The sequence below is a fragment of the Festucalex cinctus genome, chromosome 2 (genome assembly GCF_051991245.1).
Source record: "Festucalex cinctus isolate MCC-2025b chromosome 2, RoL_Fcin_1.0, whole genome shotgun sequence".
Classification (NCBI taxonomy): Eukaryota; Metazoa; Chordata; class Actinopteri; order Syngnathiformes; family Syngnathidae; genus Festucalex; species Festucalex cinctus.
In genome coordinates, this window is record NC_135412.1 from 353,176 (window position 1) to 365,953 (window position 12,778).

Here is a 12,778-nt window from a genome sequence, read left to right on the forward strand (position 1 = left end):
TGGGGTCACGGAAATCTCCTGTTTTCTTCATGTCTGGGCTACGACTCGAGGCACGGTTAAAAGACAGAAGTCAAATCAAACGGGGAAGTGGAGTGGGGACTTCAAATCTCTTTCATGTGTCCAATGAAACCAAGTTTGAATTCATGATTACATCAGGAAAAACATGGCATTTGTATGAGCTTATGTAAACACATCCACTGTATAGACAACCCGGAAGCTAACGTGGAGGCTTTTGGAGGAAGCTCACACAAGCACAGAGAGATGGTAGAATGACAAAAAGAATCAGCTGGGCTGCAACAGCTTTCGCAATGTTGCGTTATTTTATCGTGTACAGGAAGTCACAGGAGCACCTCTGGGGGGGGGGAAAAAAAAGCACGGAAATATTTTCACAATATTTATTGAACTATAATGTCCACAATAAATTTACAAAACCAAAGTAATTGGTTACCTCATATACCAAATTAATTGGTTCACAGCATAGCCATCATACTGTTAACATGTTTGTTTGTTTTTTGCAGTTTGTGAAGTACTGCTCTGCAGTATTACAAAGTACAACACATCAAATGACCTCAAATGCCCCAGAATGTTTTTTTTTTTTGTCTTGTTCGATGTCAATATTCTGCTCCATTTTATAAAGCAACGATTAAACAAATGTTTTGCATGCAAACGCTAATTTCCTTCTTCGCGTTATCCTCCACAATTTAGTGACATTGAGTGAAGCTGGACAGTTGCAAATATGGTGGCTTCCATGGTCAACGCGAGTGGGCCGACGCCACCTGCCGATGTGTCCCGAGTGGCTTACGAGGTTCACGTTACGGTTGTCGAGTGTCGACGCCACGCCATGGAGGAACAACGGGTCCTCTTGTAATTAAGGAGCGCTCCGAGCTCGTGGTCAAAACCATCCAGCAGAATGTGATAAGTGAGGTTTGCGGTTTCTGTAGAGCTCGGAAGCGCTTTAATGCCCGCCCAGACTTCGTTTTTCCCCGCTCGTCCAATCCAGTCCAATGAATGTAAGACTCATGGTCATGAATATAAACCCGAGTGCTGTGAAACATGCGGCCTGGAAACAACAAATAAATAGAGAACACGTCAGTATGGAACGGTCTTTGTGAAAGGCCAAAATGGACGAAACCTACTTGGATCTTCGGTCTGGAGTTGATGGGTTCTTGCTCAGTGGGGATGATGCGGATGTAGAACAATCCAGGAAGGATGAAGATCAAACTGGGAGCGGTAGTTGCCCCTGGGTACACAAAAGACACTCTTAACAAATTAAAAAAAAAAAATAGAAATACTGGTTGCATTCTGTAAGTGAATGTACACTACTTGGAAATGTGTCAAAAAGTGGAAATCAACCTGAAACATTTCGTGATGAGAATCTGTTACATGTGACCTCACTAGTCTAAACGCAACATTCTTAAAGTATTGTGGAATATGAGTTAACGGCTTTTATCCATCTCAGGGGGCGGCCATTTTGCCACTTGCCGTCAACTGAAGAGGACATCGCAGTTGCTCATGCAATGACCAGTCACTGCTCACCTGTTTTCTGAAGCTGAGCTGTGATTGCTTGTTAGCTGAGACGGAGCAAATGTGACGTCACTTTCACTTGACTGCATGTGGCAAAATGGCCGCTTTCTGACATTGATAAACGGCTCACGCAATATTAACCAGAAAACCGTGTTTAGACTCGTATTGTTGTCAAGAAATGTATTTGTGTTGATTTCCGCTGTAAATTGATCATTTTCATCACATCTTTGGGCACACAAGGTATGTGTGGTGATTTTGCCATAACACAGCAGTATGCAATATTTTTCCCAATTGCGTCAGCGACGTGTGATACCGGTAATGCCAAAGATGTCTCGAATGTTGGGCACGAGGATGACGAGCAGGTTGACGACACACAGCAGGCACAGGGCAATGACGATGTGACGCGGCCAGTGGAAAGCCTTGCCGGGGAACAGAAGTTGCTGCAGGGCACGACGGATCTGATGGAAACGCACACGCACGACCTTACAGTAAGCATCTCACAAGGCTCCATTTCGTTTATTTGTCCATGTTTTATTCCAGCGTCAGTGAAACGGTGAGGTGGTCCAACCTTGTCATTTCTGACAGCATATCATAATGATCATGTTAAATATAATGAAAGGTGTCCTGTTCTTTTCACAACATTTTAGAGTTAAATCTCATATTTCACTCATATGTATATATTTCACGCCTACTGCCCAAAGCCATGTGGGATAGGCTCCAGCAGCCCCTGCAAATAATAGATGAATGGATGAAACAATATGGACGTATTATGGTCATTTTTATTGTCTCGTCTTCCTTTTAACTCATTAGCTCCCAAAAACGTATAAATACGTCATATTTTAAATGTTTTAAGTGTCCCAAAGACGTATTTATACGTTTTTTGTTGTTTTTCATGCCAGAGCATAGAGAAGGCTTTAATGCAGTCTCTCTACTGCAGTAAATGGTTTGAGTGGCAGCAGAGTATAAGAGATCAACCAGGCCATGTTAAAACGAGCTGATTTCCCCACAGTTCTAAGCAGAATTGTGAAAAACGATGAAACTTAGCTATGTTCTATTGCTAATTGCTGCACAGCGGAAACAGATAGGAATATACTTTTTTTTTTTTTTTTTTCCTGATAAAAGAAGAGACTCTAATCTCTCTTTTGGTACCTTCCTTTTTTTTTCTTTTTTTTTTATAGCAATAGAACATAATATTTCATGGGCCTTGAAATATCTGTCAAAATTCAGGAAAACACTTAAGTGAAAATGGTTGGGAGTGAATGAGTTATAGACATTTCATGGCTAGTTCCTGATATTTTATTTCTGCCCCTTTTTGCTATCAATTTTCAGATTTTTATTTTTTTAATTTTTTTGCAATTTTGTGTACAGTTTATTTTGTAATTTGTGGATTTCTCATTTTGGTTTTGGACATTTTAGTGTAAATTTTTTAACATTTTTGTTTTCTGTGTTTTTGTTGGGGTTTATTTTTTGCAATTCTGAAGACATTTTTTGGTAACTTTCTGCCTTCCTTTGTTTTTGGACATTTTACGTGTACTTTTTGAACGTCTTCTTTTCTGCCTTTTCAAAAATACAATTTCTGCTCTTTTTGGACATTGTATGGTCACTTTTAAGACAAAAATAAATGTATTTTTATACTTCAGGGAGCCACAGGAGAGGTTATTGTTTTGTTTGTTCATAATTTCAATTACAATGGTGCTTTGAGATATGAGTTTAATTGTGTGACCTCGCTCAACACAAAAACCACTCGTTTCAAATCATTTTCCCCCCATATCACTAATTTGTTCAAACGCATTTTTGTTGTAACGCGTATAAAGATGTGAATTAACGATGCAGATGTTCTCACAGGAAAGAGCACCACAGGGACGGTGAGCGTGACCGCGACCAGGACAGCCAATCGCACGCAGAGGATCAGCTTGTCCAGAGGGTCCACCTTACTGTAGGTATGCAGCAGCTCCGCTTCTGTGTTCTCTGCGCAAAACCACCAAATCATAAAGTTAACATGATGAAAATCTCTGGTCAAGGTGACGCAGGTGTTGCGCTCACCGTAAAAGGTGAGATAGCCGAATGTGGCAGTGAGGAAGTACATAATGAACATGCCAAGGATGGAAACATTGCCAACATTCTGCATTCTTCTCTTGGTTGGGCTTGATGGAGCAAGATTAAGAAAATACTCATAATGTCCAACAGTGGCAGAAAAAGGATCATTTTAGTATTTGCGTGTCTTACTTTCTTAGTTCGGTGTAGATGGGAAGAACTTCCGGGTGACACACAAATGCAAATGCCAGAATTGGGATAGCATATGCGGTCTGAAAACAAACGTAGGAAAACATGTGGACAGCCGTTTGTCACACGCCGTACGAGTCGCATACATTAAGCAGAACATGATGATCACGGGTGTGGAGTTGAAATGAAGTTTATTGGGTCTCTGCTTACCTCTTGGTTGACGGTGAAGAATGTGGTGGCGCACGCGTCCCCTGAGACTTCTGCGCTGACCGAGTGGTTAGCAAACACTTCCAGAGGACACACAATATGAAATCTCTTGTAGATGACCTTTGGTGACAGAAAAAGGGAATATAAACATGTGACGTGCACATGCTACATACATGCCAGCATTTGCTATCATTACTTTTCTGTTGAACAAAAAAAACGCCTACTGTACATATTGCATTGTAGCATTCGTTTTGCTCATACTGTCAATATGACTTTTAACTATTATAATTGTCAATTACTATATTTCTTACCGCAGAAAGGAAGAACACCATGCAAGAGAGAGAAAAGCCACTTGTGTAACCCAAATATCCTGTCGAGCACAAGAGTCACGAACATGGTTATCATGGTCAATCGACATTTATTTTGTGACATCATCCATGTCCAACGCGACTCTGTGAAGGCTGCATTTGATATGATCATGAAATACTCATAGAAAAATGGAGATTTACCAAGGTGCTTCATGAGGGCCAAAGGAAGGATGATGCAGGCAGTGACGATCATGATGAGGTAATTTCCATTCATGAACCAATCACTGGATCAGAAAGATCAAGAGAGACCGCTTTGCACAATTCTACCAACATGGATTTGCTCATATGATGTGATCATGAGTACACTCTGGTCTATACAGGAGGTCTCCAAAGACTATTTTCAAAAGTCCAACTAAATATAGAGTAGAAGTCTTGTGCGATGTCAAGTATGCGTTCAAAATAGCGCTGAATCAAAGGCAGGCTTGTTCTTAAGAAACGGAACGAACAAAATGATCCACAATTTCAGTAGGCCTAGACTGATTTTTTTTTTTTTCCCATTATATCAACAAGTCCAGATTTTTTTTTCTGACGCATTCTCAATACATGCATGTCCAACGTTCTAAATGCATAATTGATTTCAATGCTCTTCGTGACCAGCATCACGTAGAATGCAGAAGAAGAAGAACGTTCCATTTGGATCAGGAAGTTGCCAACTAAAATATTGTCCACGCTATGATTCATTTTCACATATTCTACTTACTCCGATCCGGATGTTTGGCCGAGAAAAGCCTGGATGACCAGCGGTAACTCGGACTTGACAATGAACAGATAACTGGACATCGCTGCAGAAAAAGGAAAATATTTATTGGTCAGACATTTTCACTATCTCGAACCGCGTCGCTTTCCTATTGACAATTCACCTCCAATGTTATGTAGCGTTATGACGACGGCTGCTATAATCTTTCCTGGATGTCCAAACGCTCTCATGCCCAGATGCTCATAGGCACGGATACCTCAGAGGGGGAAAAAGACAAACAAAAAACATTGACTCAAAAGAAGGGGCAAGTCAAGGCAACAGATATCGTCTTTTTGCTTTTTTATAAATGTTTTGAAACCTTACCCACAACTCCAGCACTGCGTAGCAGCAGATGGATGGAGTAAGAGGACAGACATGCGATGCATATCAGCAGGAACCTGGAGCAAGAAAAATGTGTTGAAGTTCGGTGGAAACAGCACTGAGGTCAAATTCCAATAAAATGCTTTTATATAGGAATAAAATGGAGCCAGCCAAGCACAATCGGATGCTGAATGAGAGAAAAAGGGCTGACAATAGGATAGGGAGAGGAAGTCACTCCAAAAACGCGACTTTGAGCACTCACAGGAAAAGGACGATGCCCGTGTTGGACATGGCATATGAAAGACCCAAAATTCCGCTGCCCATGATGGCGTTGCTCAGGTTGAAGACGGACATTCCCAAAGAGGTTTTGCCCTCAAACTGAAAGTGAAATAAATGTTCAACATCAGAACACAGCAAACAAAAAGACTACAAAATGTATTTGTGATTTATGAGAGCCAAGAATGATTCCAAAGATTCCCTTTTCCTGCCATATACTCACATCGGTAAACTGGGGCGTCTTTGTGGGCCCGTCCTTGTGCTGGAGAAAAATCTGATCCTCTTGCGGGACTCTGAAAGCGGAACGTTGCACTGTACTTGAAATGCCAACAATATAAACGCGCGAGAGTCGAGTGAAGAAAATAAAAAATAATACGTACTCGTCATCCGTTGGCACAGCAGCTCTGTGACCATTTGACAGTTTCTCCATTTCCATTTTTGGGATTCAACAGTCTCAATTAAAATGCGATCAAATGAAAGGTGAAATCTGAAAAGGAAGCAGCAAAACAATGCAAAGTGTCAATATTACAAAAATAATTTGTTCATTTATGATATTATGAGCATAAATCTTCCTTTTGGAAGACATGGACTGTTGAGGATACTTGAGATAGCAGCTGCTGCTCTCTGTTCCACGTGTATGAGGAAGTTTCCATTTCTATTCGAAATAATGTCTATTTAATTATGTCATATTCTGACTTCATTTTTGGAAGTTATGCTGATTATTTGTCTCGTTCAAACAACTACTGATAAACTTTTAAAAGATTAGGAAATTAAACAAATAATGAAGCGCTGCTGTTCAACTTGTTTAGTTCGTCGTCGCAAAACAACACAGTCAGCAACAAGCAACACAGAAGTTGGAAAAGTGGGCCGGCCTATGTCGTCATCATCATCATCATCATCATCATCATCAAAGTACACGACTGAGCTTGTCCAGCCAAAACAAACGTCAATTCTCGTATCTTATCTGGATTTGGTTTCCCGGTGGTAGCAAGAGTAAAAGTCGTCCTCAGGTCAAGTCACATTATTGATCACAACAGTCCAAACAGCTTTTCAAGGTGAGCTCGATCAGACGTCAGCGCGCTACGTCATGTAAAGCTTGTTTATTCCACACAGCAGTTACATTATCACGACTCCTATATTTGTTACATCTATGGAGATGTTTTTCCATCGATTATGTATTGATTGAAATTTAAATAATTATGATAAAATTACAAAAATGAGTGCTATTTTAAAAATGACATTAGGTTACTTTTTTTTTTTTCCCCCTTATAAGGCTCATGTGTTCTTTTTAAAAATCAAACGTTTGCCCACCCCCGGTCAAAGTGTACATTCCCTTCCAATATTTAATAGCAAGCTGACATTCCGCCATAGGCGAGCACATGTTACAGTTGCCAGTGGGTCAAAAAAAAACAAAACAGCAACGAGTGTAAATAAACTTGTGGCCAAACTAAAAGTACACAGTTCAAGCCATCAACGAGCATTTTGGGTCACCACGTCATTCACAAAACGTTTCGAGAGTCAACAAAATGTTCCGTTTTTGCACTACTTTAAATGAATTTCCTATCTTGTCAACAAATAGTGTATTCGGGGGGTCATTGTAGTTTGTGTAATATATATTTAAAAAAAAAAAAAAAAACTTTGTCATGAATTGATTGATTGATTTATTTATTTTTTTAATTCCAAGAAAGAAAAGTGGAAGTTTTTGCGCAAATATTTGAGTAAGATGGCAGCGCGCCAGCGACAAGGTGAACGCGAGGCCAAACGTTTGGCTGCATTTGTGGAATTGTGCACTTTGTCGTGACAGAAAATGTGATAAAAGTGGAGAATGACCTCCCTGTTCAAACACAGCCGCTTTCTCAGGCGCTGACGCAAGCGGTCACGTGGCTCCTTCTATATCTAATGCTGCCCCACACAAATAGACATCACAAATGTCTAGAGTGCCGCACACTTACTGACCAAAAGCCAAAATTAGACAGTGAACGTCTCACCCGTGTAAATCAAATCTAAATAAATTTCCATTCTGCCATGAAGAGATTTTATAAGTCGCATATAGTAACAATCAGATCACCAAAATTGCACCACTTTGACTTGCATTCTGGTGTCTATTTAGTACTCTTACCGACTACGATGCCAAGACGGCTTCACATTGGTATGTGACGTATGTTTTGAATGCAATCTGATATGTAAATACATATTTAACATCGAAGCTTCGCTTGGCCATCAGCATGAAAATTCATCAGTCAGCAAAGTCATCTTCCTGTTTGCCATTGAAAAAGTTTCCTCAACGTAGCCTACTTTGCTTTCAGGAAGAATTTTGAACGCCACCGCATGAACCCGGATCGCCAACGTGGGATCAAACCCGATGCCGTCCTGCTGCGCGGCGACAGTCCTCGCCACGGAGCCACTGCGCCGCGTCTTGTTTGAAGGTTTGTTTCCAAACTGTGATCACCAAAAACATGACTGCGTCTCCTGTAGCTCTTGTCGACATCGACCCCATTTAAATGCACCAATCAGCTTCGTCACATTCTCATTAAAAATGAATGTATAGACGTACTGTATTCATATTTATTGCTGACACTTTGTAGCTCAGCCAATCAGTATTTTGAGTAGCACAGAATGTTTCTGTTGTCATAAAACAGCACAAACCACAACTGCCTCTATTTTTTCCCCACATGATTTATGTGCTGACATTCTGTAGTTCACAAGTTGCTGCCGAACTACACTGACACTAGTTGTGAAACTAAAAATCTCTCTCTTTTTCTTTTTTTTTTTTTTTTTTTTCCACAACTTGCTCCAAATCTATCGACATTTCGTGCTGTTGCTTTTGCTGCTGTTGAGCCCTGGACAGTTTTTTTTGTTTTTGTTTGTTTTTTTAATAGCGGCATCGTGCTATCACCACAGCCAAGCACAAAAGTTCAAGAGCACAAAGTCTTGTTTGGATTGGCTTTTTTTCTTTCTTTTTTTTTTTGTCAGTTTTGAAGGATTACAAAAAAATTCACTCTCCAGTATCCATCAAACTTTGGTGGCAAAAATCCAATTTCCTTTAGATGTAAATTTGAATAAATGTGTGGAAAGAAGATGGAGACATGCATTGTGGCAAAAATGAAAAAGAAAAAAAGAAAAAAAAACAACCTCAAAGCCCAAAAGCATCACATAACTTAAAGGGGAATTCCACAATGATGATATGGCAACAGAAGCATGAAAACTGCAGTTCAGTCGATGGAAAACGCTTCACACTCACATTGAGGATGAAAACTGATTATTTATGTTCATTTCATTCTTGATGCTACTTGTACTAATAACTCCCCATATTTTCCTGCATTTCTCGCCAAGAATCAAAAACAACAACAACAATAACAACAGCACACACAATCACCAAACTTGTGCTCATTGCTTACACAAAACAAACATAACATCAGTGAAATGTTGTCCAAGTTGAGGAGAAGACGTTCAACAAAGCACTTTTGTTCTTTTGGGTGAGCTCAAGAAATCAAACCACGTGGCAGCGGTCGGTCCAGCGCAGGCCAAAGTATTGTTGGACTTACCTCCTCAAACGAGTCCGGCCGAGCCTCCAAAACGCTCGTTTGCGTTTACGTGAAGTCCGCCACCACGACGGCGCTTTGGGCACAGGCGTAATGCGGGTGCGTTTTGGAGCCCTGAATGGAAGCGTTGGAACTGAGAGGAACAAATATGGCAAGCGGGAGTGAGAAGGGGGGCTGAAAATGATGGGATCAAGTTTCTTGTGAGGTCACACGTGGAGGCACTCCTCTTGCTTTGCCCAAAACAGACAACACGTTCAATGAGACTGAGAAGTTTCCTGTTCACACACTAACTTGTTTTATAGTTAAGAAATGATGTCTGTAGTCCGGTGACGTGGACTACAGCAAGAGTGGAAGGTTTTGAGCAGTGTATTTCGTAAGAGTCTGCCGTTGATGAGCAGCCGTTCTGCTGGAAAAAGCTGTCTGTGCATTGCATCAGTGTGGAAATGTAAATATATCAAGCAGACCCGAGTCCATGTCCTTAAAACAACAGATGGGAAAGGTGAAGAGTCCGTTTATGTGCGACTTCCGGCTACTGAGCTGATTTCCAACGGCACGTTGAGTCAACTCTTTGGAATGCTTCAACATGTAAAAGAGTCTTTAAAAACACAATAGATATTGTGCTAATGTCCCCTTTTGTCACTCATTTGTTCTGATTGCAGCTACACTATAGAATGCTTTAAACATGTTGAACCTCTGACATATGGGAGGGAACGTTAACAAAATAAATACCAGTACCTCTAAAATCCAACCATGCATGCGTCAGTAACATTGTGCAAGTCTGCTGCAGTGTATGGCAAAAGAGGGCGGAGCCTCCACAAAAGTTTTTAAAGCCGCAAGATCTTCTAAAGTTTCGGTGGGGTGTCTTGTTGTATATTTACGGTGGTTGATTTGATTCAATTTAAGACTTGTGCCTTTTACATCTTAGTATTGCTAGTACAGTAGTTAGCTTGTCGATACACTTTTATGATGGTTAAGGATGGAAAAATGTGACTTACACTTTGTGGCCTATTCACTCAAGGTTTGCATCACCTTTGCACGGCACAAACCGGTAAAAATGGAGCAATCCGGGAGCGCCTGATTCTCTAAAGACGCGCAGACGGGAAAATCCGTCACTAACCAGATTGCGTCATGGTGCGCCGGTGGTATTTGCACGTATGTAAATGAGGTCATTTGCATTCATTTGACACAAAATATGCCCGCCCCAATGCAAATGAGATTCATTGATAGAGAGGGAGAAATTTTTCTATGTTGGTTTAGGACACATAACATAACCTGGGCTGATTTTACGATCCAGATGCAGATACTGTACGCCCACGTCAACCTCTGAAAATATATATTTTTTAAATGATCGCACCAATAATTTGTACTTTATGAATGAACGACGCCGTTGTCGTCTTCTCTGCTTAATGGCGCTCGAAACGCTTCCTCTCGGTCCGAGCTGGCTTTCTGATCATGTCGTCTTTCTGGCAACTGTTACTATAACAACCATGTTGTTGGCGCAAATCCGTTGCCGTGTGTGGTGAATCAGGTGCAAGCTGTCAGTTTTGTGGGCGTGTCTGCGCCAGCATATGATTGGAGCAAAATCCTTCGTGAAAAGGTGGCTAACTGGGCGCAGACTGCGGGTGCATTATTTTTATTTTTATTTGTATTTGTATTTTTAAACATATGGCTTGACCTTGACCTTTGCGAGCTGTTGAGCTTCAATGTATTTGTTTCCAGATGAGAAATTTGTCTGGACTGTGAGCCAGCTACACTTTTTGTCCCTTACTTATGAGTAAAAACCTTCCTAATCATCCCATCATATGAAATAAATGTGCCCTCCATTTAATGATTCTAAGATGATTTGTGAACACAAACAATTAATTGTGACAAGCTTTCGTAGGCCACATAAGATAAGATGACCTGTTGATCTTCACTTTGACGTCTGTGATTAATGTGCTGCAAACTTCTTTCTACTTTATTCATCATAACTTGTGATGATTAGTCAAAGAGGTCATGTTTAGTTTGGGAGTTTGTATTACAAATGTTTTTTTTTATTTCTTTGTTAACAGTTGACATGTTGGGAATTTCGACAACCCCGTGATAATGTTCTTTTTTTCACCTGCTGGTATTACTCCATCGCCTTATTGCAATATTTCTCTCGACATACATGAATAGGAGCTCGTCCAATGGTTCACCCACGTCAGCGCTTTCAAGAGGACTCCGTCGGATTCCGTCGGATTCCGTCGACTGTGTGTGAGCTCGCGTGTCGCACTCCATACGTCCAAGCAGCCGGCAGCTGCTTTCAACAAAAATACGCCGTTTAACCGCACACGAAAATGAAACAAACGGCAGACAGAGGAGACAAAGTTGGAGATGCTTGCAGAAATTTCCACCTGAGCCAAAGAATTGTACTCGCGCATGCGCGCGACTAAAATATTGACTTATCGTAGTGTGTGTGAGAACTTAATCCTGATTTCTGTCACCGAAGGACCCTCAAATAGCCTAAACCAACGATAAAGTGTACATTATGGAAGGTACAAGCGAGTGCATTTTTTGTTTTCATTGTTGCTTGGCATGAAAAACATTCAATTCGATTATATTTTTGTAGCACCAAATCACAAAAGAAGTCTTGGGGATCGTTACACATGGAGGTGAAAGATCACATTCCTCACTTAAAACCAAAACCAAAACGGAAGCGAAACCCCAACTGAAGCAGTCTTAATTGAAAAATGAGGTTACGTTAGGAAAAATCAAACTATCATTCACACACTGTTAGAATCTTAACTGTGCACATGGTGCCCCACCCCACAAAAAAAACAAACAAATGTCTGTCCCGTTGAGGGTGTGAACTTGCTGTCCAACCAATGGAAGCATCGTCACTCATTCCCTTTCGATTCAGCACAGGAACGGTGCATTGTTGCGTTGAGGTGGCGGTTGTGGACTCGAGTGCGAGAAGGCGGACGGGAAGTCCAAACAAATCTTTAACAGACGACTGTTGAGTGAACAAAACAAAGTCTAAAAAAAAAAAGGCAAGATGTTGGGAGAACGACAGGACAAATAAAAGCAGTCTGACAGAAGGACGACAATTGATTGACCAGACAGACGGGAGACAAGAGACTAAGGCCGAAGCAAAACCAGCTTCGTTTGTCAAAAAACCTTGAACAAACGTTTCAAGATGCGAATGTCCAAACGAAGAAGCTGAGGACGTTTAACGGCTGCAATGTTTCTGCCAAGTCTGCAGTGCAACCAAAGGGAGCCGAGAAACCACATTTCTTGGGAGGAGTAATATGGACGTAAAGTGAGACGAATTTCAGCCACCAAGTTGTCGGGTGTGCCAGCGGCATGAAAAAGAAAACACCCGCAGGAACGCCGGAACGCTCAACATGGTGCAGCAAAATTCCTTTTTACACGCTGTGTACAATGATAGAAAATAGAGCCTGATGGTGAAAATCAATGAAAATGAAAATGAAACAGGAAGCCGTCACTTGATCTTTTCCTGTTTGTGGACGTGAAAACAGGAAAAACAAACGAGCTGTACGATCTCTTGTCAGCTTGGCCTTGCGTTGTGATCACGTGTTTTGTTGTTTTTCCCTCTTGGC

The 12,778-nt window shown here is 41.0% G+C and overlaps 1 protein-coding gene across 3 annotated transcripts; it reads right to left on the reverse strand.

Moving 5' to 3' along the window:
• Positions 1 to 381: 381 nt before the first annotated feature.
• On the reverse strand, positions 382 to 9,555 carry slc38a5b (solute carrier family 38 member 5b). 3 transcript variants are annotated; one of them, XM_077511886.1, is made up of 16 exons: positions 9,201 to 9,555; positions 6,036 to 6,142; positions 5,879 to 5,948; positions 5,642 to 5,757; positions 5,383 to 5,456; positions 5,183 to 5,275; positions 5,023 to 5,104; positions 4,464 to 4,546; positions 4,266 to 4,324; positions 3,958 to 4,074; positions 3,751 to 3,830; positions 3,568 to 3,668; positions 3,368 to 3,492; positions 1,838 to 1,982; positions 1,137 to 1,240; positions 382 to 1,060 (listed from the first exon to the last, which is right to left on the reverse strand). In XM_077511886.1, the coding sequence occupies exons 2-16, from the start codon at positions 6,089 to 6,091 to the stop codon at positions 956 to 958; spliced, it is 1,410 nt and encodes a 469-aa protein (XP_077368012.1). In that variant the 5' UTR covers positions 6,092 to 6,142; positions 9,201 to 9,555; the 3' UTR covers positions 382 to 955. The 3 variants fall into 3 exon arrangements, with proteins under 3 accessions (XP_077368012.1, XP_077368014.1, XP_077368013.1); XM_077511888.1 differs by lacking the exon at positions 9,201 to 9,555 and adding an exon at positions 7,951 to 8,077; XM_077511887.1 differs by lacking the exon at positions 9,201 to 9,555 and adding an exon at positions 6,258 to 6,555.
• Positions 9,556 to 12,778: the final 3,223 nt, after the last annotated feature.